Source organism: Notolepis coatsorum (genome assembly GCF_963971535.1).
Source record: "Notolepis coatsorum genome assembly, chromosome: 6".
Lineage (NCBI taxonomy): Eukaryota > Metazoa > Chordata > Actinopteri > Aulopiformes > Paralepididae > Notolepis > Notolepis coatsorum.
In genome coordinates, this window is record NC_140170.1 from 103,700,293 (window position 1) to 103,709,296 (window position 9,004).

A 9,004-nucleotide genomic window follows, 5' to 3' on the forward strand; every position below is an offset into this window, starting at 1 on the left:
CAGTGGAATGTGCATTAACATCATAAACAGTCTTTTGCCCTCCAGATTGTTCCTCCATTTGGCTGAGTGCGGGGTGATCTCCCTCTCAAGCTTCACTATAGCCAATTTTGTCTTTCTAATCATTACCTTGTACATTTCACTTGCATTTATTCATGTTTTCATTTAGAAATATACGACAGTAACAAATGATTTAATGGTGCCTGTGGTGTTGCTGGTTGACTGGTTCTTGGATGAGCCTGTGGATGGTAGAGGGGCAACTCCACTGCAAGCTACTCCACTGGCTGCTTCCACTGTACTGGCTCTCACTACACTGCTGCTTGTTGATGTGGATGTAGCTGTGCTGCTTGATGCATTGCTTGTCTGCTGGGAATAATCCACTAATGCAGGACCTGGATTTAGTCGTGCTTTCATCAGAATTTGATGCTTCTTCCCTAAATAAAAAGGAGCAACATCATGTTATAAATAAAACAAAGTGTTTTAATTTAATCTCACTGGTTGCACTTAATTTTAAGAGTGTTTATTGTTTAATGTTGACATCTAATCTAAATGGATCATTATGATATTATACATTTATATTTCATTTTCATTTATAGGCTACTGCCTATGAATTTTAGAGCCTAATGATGGCCTGGAATGAACTAACTACATTAACATGATTATCCATGTAATTAACTGTAAAGTTCACGTTAGCTGTTAGATTGCATATTCCATAAATAAACATGCTAAAATTGGCCTGGCTCGTCACGTTTGATTGAAAACGTTATTAACAGATTGCAGAATGGGTACAATACAGTACGGCTCAATACACACAATTGTTAAGGGGATGCAGACCAGAGCAATACTTTTGTCTTGTTTACATCAGGGTCCCCCATTTTCAATTCATCATGACATTTATGACATACACGACATTCAGATATACAGTATGTTACTGCATAACACATCGGCTCAGCCAGGTTATATATGATGCCAAGTCTACATCATTTTGGTTGTTTATAACTTTATAGCACAATAACATCTGATTTAATGTGATGGAAGAAGTGAAATAATCATTGAGTAAATATTTAATTTACCACAGCCGCATAAGATGCTGGAAAATCTTGAAAATGCACCTTGAAAATGCTTGAGCCTTGGAAAAGGTGTACAAACCCTGAAGATAAGTCTTCCAGAATATATCTTTGGAACATTTTCGGGAATGAGACCCAATGTTCAGCTTCCCTGCTCACCTTCAAAGGGTATGTGTTTGGCCAATAGGTATTCAAGGTGTATGAGATTGGTATATCAATGTCACACTTTTATTACAGCACATTTTTGACACTCAACTTCTTTAATTTTGTTTATTTCAGCCGGCTGCAACTAGAAGCACACACAATTCTAGAAGAGCGGAAGACAACCTTCACCTTCCAATGGCCTTGCCTCAGGATGAACCTCAGCCTGATGTTGTGAGTATTTGCATGTAGAACCTTTTTTTTTTTTTACCACTACACCCCTGATCATATGGCTTGCCATATTAAATCCTTCATCTCGGTGTTACGCAGGAAGGTCTATGATGGTGTTACTAGAAGAGCCTAATATTATTTGAGGTGGTACTGTTTGAAGTCTATGTATGTCACTCATACACGTTGATGAATAAACATGTGCGAACATTGAAACTACAGGGTTAGGCAACCCTTACAATCAAAACAGCCATTTTCGTCCAGAGCCACAAAACATATTTTTGCCTTCTAAGGGGACAAGCCTATTAAGATCAATTTCTTAAAAGTATGCTGAGTTGGAGAATTGGAGAATGTAAAAATTCATTTAGGGTCACAGCATTGATAAGTTAACATTGAAATGTTTAAAAAAAAAAAGTAACTTATTAATTCTTACTATTATTTATGTATTCATATATTTTGCCAAAGGAACAGGGAACCACTGGAGAGAGGGGAAAGAGCCGCAAGCGGCAGGCCACTGACCACCCTTACTCATTGCCTGCCTGCCCCAAGGCTATAAAGGCCAAACTTGATGAAGCCTCAGCGAGAGTGAGGAAACTGGAGCGGGAGAAGTCAAATGCTTTGGCGAGAGAAAGGAGGGCCAAGAAAAACATGCAGGCTCTTCTGGAGGAACTGAAGGAGAAAAACCTGATAAGTGAAGAGCTGAAAGACAAGCTTGAATGCTACTCAGGTAATATACAAATTGAATATATTTTATGTTCTTTGTTAAACTTCTTGGTTACTATTTAAAGAAGACATACTAAATCACTTTTGCTAATTGAATTTCAGATCTTCCGGTTCACCTCCTGTCGAAGCAGGGTGTAGAGTACACCAAGGCCCAGAGAGATTTCGCCCTCACACTCCATCTGCATGGTCCTAAGGCATATCACTACCTAAGGGAGACTCTGCATATCCACCTCCCACATCCCAGTTCATTGCAGAGGTATTCTTCATGATGTCTAATTCTAAACTACATCACTACTTAAGCACTACACACTGTATTATCGTGAATGGTTAAACTTCCTGATCTAACAGCTCATGTAGCTATTCTTAGTATGTCCAGTGTCAACAGTAGGGATGCTTGGGCTAGTGGTTAAATGGTTAATTGTGTATTTTTTTTATTTTTACGAAGGTGGCTGAGCTCTCTTGATGCCAAACCTGGTCTCAATAAGATGATGCTGGACATGCTGGAAAGACGGTCTCAGGAAGACGAGGCCAAGTATGGACGTGTCTGTCTGATGCTGGATGCAATGGCCATCAAAAAGCATGTCCAGTATGATCCACAGACACAAACAATGTCTGGATATGTGGACATAGGGGATCGATCGAACGAGACTGACGTCGCTGCCGAGGCTCTTGTATTTATGGTGGTTGAGCTTCAAGGTTATTGGAAAGCTCCAATTGCCTACTTTTTAAACACTCACACCAGAAACACAAAAAGTCTTGGTAGATCATGCATTAGAAGAGCTGCATCGGCGTCGGATAAAGGTGGTGTGCATGACGATGGATGGCCATGCATCCAACGTCAGCATGTGCACCCAGCTTGGGTGTAATCTGAAGGGAAACCCCTGTGAGCCTTTGACAACCCATTTCCCCCATCCAGGAATCCAGGACAGGGTTTTTGTTATGATGGACTTGCCACATGCTGAAGCTGACACGCAATATGGTGCAGGTACATGCTGATTATTGCCTATTTGCTCTGGTTGACTCTATTCTGCTTTTTATACTTTTATACTTATTTTGATTGTTTGCATTTACATAATTGAGAATATGGTGCTTTACATTTGACGTGTGCTAGCAGTGAACAATATTCTAATTCTGCAGGCATACAGCCCAATTAGAAGCCTCACTGGGATAAGTAATTGGAGTTACATCGTCCATCTGAACAATGTCCAGAAGAAAAGCGGACTGCATGCTGCCAACAGAGTCACAGACAAACATGTGAACTTTGCCAATCAGAAGATGAAGGTATGTTTGTATGATGATTTACGTATAGAGGGCTGTCTGCAATGGAAATAGGTTCTAGGGCTTAATTGTGTTTTGTATCCTTGGTGATGATGTTTGTATCTTGTAGCGCTAATGTGCTCTTCATTTGAACTGTCTCCTTATAAACTCGATCAAGGTCTCCCTGGCTGCTCAGACTCTGAGCAACTCTGTGGCAGTGGCACTTTGCACCTTGCGGGACTTGGGCTATGTGGAGTTCAAAGACTGCGAGGCTACTGCAGAATTCATTGAGGTATCACAGCTATAGATTTGCATCATTGACCCAAATCATTTTCCAATATTTTACTGTTTTTATCAACATTTGAGTGATGCATTACTTTAACCCATATAATCCTGGTGGCATTCCCATGTTCTCATGTCATCACAGGTGAGAGATTTCAGATTTTAAGTTTTCACAAAAATGTGAAAATAGTATTTTTTATGCCCAAATTCAAATGTTAACACTTTGATTGACCCAAATCATTTTCCAATATTTTACTGTTTTTATCAACATTTGAGTGATGCATTACTTTAACCCATATAATCCTGGTGGCATTCCCATGTTCTCATGTCATCACAGGTGAGAGATTTCAGATTTTAAGTTTTCACAAAAATGTGAAAATAGTATTTTTTATGCCCAAATTCAAATGTTAACACTTTGATTGCCTAAGGTTAAATTCATGATATACCATCTGTTGCCAGCTCTATTTAACATGGAGAAGTTCCCCTTCTTTGCAGGGCTATAACTTTTTAAATTCTATTGCTAGATTGCCATTATTAGGGCCCATTCAAGGTCCTATATGTATTGTTCATGGTGTAGCAACGTTAAACTTTTTCATTCACATATTCATACTAAAATATGATCTAAAGTATAAGTATGTTTTCATCTCTTTCTGCAGCTTTCTCCAGAACGTGATTTATAGCCCCAAATACATTATATTGATGATGAAATACAGTTTGGTAGGAATCTGTGCGAGATCAAAAATTTCAATTGGACGTACTTCTAGAAGTTTCTACGTATCATCTGATATTGACTGGATGGGCGGGGGATCGTTTATAATTCCGTGGGCAACGTTTTACCATTCATCTAATGTGGGTCAAATGTTCATCATAGCAGTTAGTGTCGAACACGGTAATATTACACGCTAAAACTCACCCCAGTCTCTGCGGGCCGTTGGGCGATCAGCGTGGGGTAGACAGTTTTCCATTATGGGATGTTGAAATACCCGGTCCATTTCCAGGTTGTATAATAATATATACGTCCAAATCATGTTGTTTTTTCGAGTTATTTGCAGCGATCGATGTTCACTGTGTGAAGACTGAGTCTCTCTAACATTAGCGAGTGCCCGGACCACATATGGAGTGAGTCCTGCCGGGTTAAAGGTAACATCCGTTTTTTCGATCTGCCGATCGGCCACCAGATGGCGGTCTTGAACCGCTAGAGGATTGAGAGGAGATCACACTTGTGTCTCAGGGCCCCGGAAAGGAAATATGATTCCGATCACAGATTTTTGAAATATTGATATCAAAGACGAGTTACGGCGTCTTCGGCAACTTGAGCATGGCGGGGAAGGACGCCTAAACTCGTCCTTTGGCAACTAAAGTGTTAATGTAATAATGTTATTTTAGACACTGCCTTACTCTCACTGGATGCAGAGAAGGCCTTCGACCATGTCGAGTGGCCTTATCTGTTTGAGGTGTTAACACGATTTGGCTTTGGAGACACATTCGTCAAATGGGTTAGATTGCTTTGTACAGGGCTTACGGCAGAAGTTCTGACGAATAGCAAGGTCTCTAAACCCTTTAACATTAGTAGAAGTTGCCCTGTACAAAGTTGCCCAAGGGAGCCCTTTATCGCCCTTGCTTTTCATTCTTGCGATCGAACCATTTGCTATAGCGGTGAGGACGCACAGTGATATTCATGGTATTCGAGAAGGTCATATAGAACCTCTTCGCCGATGATGTAATATTAATGCTAAAAAATCTACACAGATCTATCCCAGCACTCCTAAGTCTTATTGAAACGTTTGGGAAAATATCTGGTTATAAAGTGAATCACTCCAAATCATCTATAATGTTACTCAATGAAAGAGAGAGGGAGGATGGGCTTGTTTGTGCTTCTACTCTCAACTCAACAGATACATTAACGTATTTGGGAATAAAAATTGTCCCTGAGGTGAATAAGATTTCTCAGATAAACTATGACCCAATTCTGGAAGCTAGTACTTCTTCAATAGAGCGTTGGACATCCCTACCTATCTCAATGATCGGCAGGATTAATATTCTAAAAATGAATATACTCCCTAAATTTCTCTACCTATTCCAGAATATCCCTTTACCTCCTCCCTCGTCTTTGTTCACAAGAATCAAGAAACTGTTTACCAACTTTATTTGACAAAATAAACGCCCCAGATTACGTCTATCTCTACTTTACCTACCATATGACCGAGGAGGCCTGAAATGCCCAAATATCCAATGGTATTACTGGGCAGCACAATTGCGGACGATCATGTTTTACTTCTCATCGGAGAATCCCCCTGCTTGGATCCATTCAGGATCCTGCTCTGTTAAACCGAGCTTACCCTTGCACCTGTATTTGTATTCTGGAGACCGTAAATATCTGAAGAAAAATACAGACAACCCCATTATTTTAAACATGATAGATGTGTAGTTTGACACACTCAAATATTTGAATATAAATACATCCCGATCCAGTCCTATTTGGGGCAATGCCAATTTTAAATCGGGGCAAAACGATAGTGGATTTAAAGTATGGGCTGAAAAGGGGTTAAGGAAAGTGCAAGACGTATACAGGGAGGAGGATGAAGTATTCATGTCCTTTGCGGAAATATCTACAAAATATGATATTCCGAAACATCACTTTTTTAAATATCTTCAGCTAAGGAGTTTTATATCATCTCGGGCCCCGTTTAGACGGAAACGCTAGCAGGTGAATCCGCAAAAATATTTTTTCGGATGTGCCTTTCGTTTATACGGAAACGGCGTTTTTACGGGGTGAAACCGCAAAAAAGTGAGACTACCTTCTAGGGTGGAATTCCTAGAAACGATAAACCTTTGCGCTCTCATCTAAACTGTCAAACCGCATAAAACGATGACGAAAGGGTTGTCAAGGCTCTCGTCGTGTGTACTGCTTACATCACAGGCATGCGTCAGTAGCCTAGAAGCGTAAACAAAGCATGTCTGATTCTATCCATGGCGATCACCTGAAGGCTACATTGGCAGTACTTTTAAATACACAATAATCTGTCCCGCGGCGTGACTGGACCCACTGTCTGTGAGTGACTCTGCTTTGGTCCAATCACATTCCCCACCCACAGTCTGCGAATCAGAGGCAGAGTAGGGCGGGTCTTCACAGCACGTCATGTGACATATGCGCCAATCGTGTGACAGCGGGGCTCAGTCGTCTGGAGTCGTTACAGCCTCGTCTGCACTGAGAATTCCATCCCAAAACGATAGTCTAAACGCAAAATTAAAAGTGAAACCGTAAGACGACTTTTGCTGTTTCTGTTCAGACTCTCTCCGTCTAAACGTAGCCTCAGAACCATTCATTGGATATACCGAACATTTCCATCTTAGAGGTAGCAGTCACTAGACACTGTTATGGTAAAGGTCTAATTCCAATGCTATACGACTTATTTGTATCTGGTTCAGATGAATCATCTGAATCAAAACTGAATCAATGGAACGAAGACATAGAGGAGGAAATATCTTTAGATATAACTCCTGTTAAATTGCATAAGTTTAATGATAATATTCCAGATACTTGTATTAAGTGTAGTGAGGCAAGGGGGACACTGTTTCACTGCATATGGGAATGTGTGAAAGTGAAAACCTTCTGGCAAGATGTTATTGATCTGATCGATAACATTTTATCAAAGAAGTTGCCATTGAATCCCAAGCTTTTTATTCTTGGTTTATATCCTACCACCCCACATCTACAACGCAAAGAGTTTAGATTTATAGATATGTGCATATTACAACGTGTAATAGCTCTTAATTGGAAAAATGTTGATGGACCAAGAATTGGTATGTGGATTAAAGAAATGGCTTCAAATATGTCAATGGAAAAGATGGTGTATATTGTTAGACGTAAACAAAACATTTTTGATAATGCCTGGGGACCGTTTGTGTACTTCTTAAAGCATAATACGAATGTTGGGAACTTGCTTCAACAAGAACAGGATTAGGGGGAGTACTGTGGGACAACTCTTATTATTGTGTAAAAACGACAAGAAACACCCTTTACTTAATGTGTAAAACATTTTTATTATTTAAATCTGTATCCTTCCTATGTGAACCTGTTTTTGAAGTTAATTATTATTTTGTGTGGGGTGGGGTTAGGGGAGGGAGAACGGGGTGAAAATGTTTGCTGAATACTGCTCTGCTGATATACATGTTGTAATTTGCAAACTAAAACCCAATAAATATATTGTTAAAAAAGAAATGTTATTTTATACAATGAACAACCAAAATAGGTGTGTTCTGAACTTTCAGGTATGGTATTTTACTTTCAGGTATGGTATTTTGAAAATACCATACCTGAAAGTTCAGAACACACCTATTTTGGTTGTTCGTTGTATAAAATAACATTATTACATTAACATTTGAATTTGGGCATCGGGAATGGTTAAATAATTATGACTTCAAATTCAACAATATGCAAGCACTTGCCTAAAACTCTTTATACTTACCTCATACTTACCTAAGAAGCACCCTTGTTGTCACATGCAGCAATTTATTTGTAAAAAGCACAGCCACAGAGGAACTATTCCTCATACTTACTATCTGATACCTGTTGACACAGTTATGGTGATGATTTCAGTGCTTCCAATTATATTTAGATATTTGTTTATAGATAACGGACAGGCTGTTCGACATCTTGAACAGCCGCAATCCCAGAGCCAAAGGGTTCAAAGCCCCCCTTGGTTCTAGGAATTTGAAAAGCACCAGGGAGTTCTTGTCAAGAGCCAGGGGGTTCTTGCTCACTTTGAAGATGGAAGATGGCACACCCCTTTACAGAACAAAGAGGTCTTTTAAAATAGTGAATGTTCTGTTAGTGATGCACTGACTCCCACACAAGTTTGAGTACAACTACTCAACTTTTCAGTAGTGAGAGAAAATGGTGGTTTTTCCCAATGTATATTTGGTTTATAAACTGCTTTAAGAGGGTAATATCATTATCATCACGGGATGATATTGACGGTGGAGAAGAAGCGGTTTCACAGGCACAGGCCGCGAGGAGGGTGTTTGTTTTGAATTCTGAGCTGAAGACACAACACTGATAGCGAGTATCTCCCAGAGCGAGGGAGAGCGGTTCATCTTAATGAAACAGTAGAAACTGCATTTTAATGTGTGAAAGGTTAGCAGTTGTCATGACAGCACGTCGCATGACAACCAGAAGGCGGGGCCGTCTTTGCTACGACGAAGATCTATAAGTCGAACGGTGTTTCCGGGTGTAGGGCAGACAAAAATCTGACTGAGACTAAGAGGGAAGAAACCAGAAGAGACTCTCTCTCCTCTCATCACGGAGG

The 9,004-nt window shown here is 40.0% G+C and overlaps 1 protein-coding gene across 1 annotated transcript; it reads left to right on the forward strand.

Annotated features, from left to right (window-relative positions):
• Positions 1-1,403: 1,403 nt before the first annotated feature.
• On the forward strand, positions 1,404-3,844 carry LOC311229633 (uncharacterized protein; the record flags this gene model as incomplete). The annotated part of the gene is made up of 5 exons (XM_084315710.1): positions 1,404-1,439; positions 1,899-2,160; positions 2,259-2,412; positions 2,602-2,742; positions 3,841-3,844. 5 exons carry the CDS (start codon positions 1,404-1,406, stop codon positions 3,842-3,844), a joined length of 597 nt encoding a protein of 198 aa, XP_084171836.1.
• Positions 3,845-9,004: the final 5,160 nt, after the last annotated feature.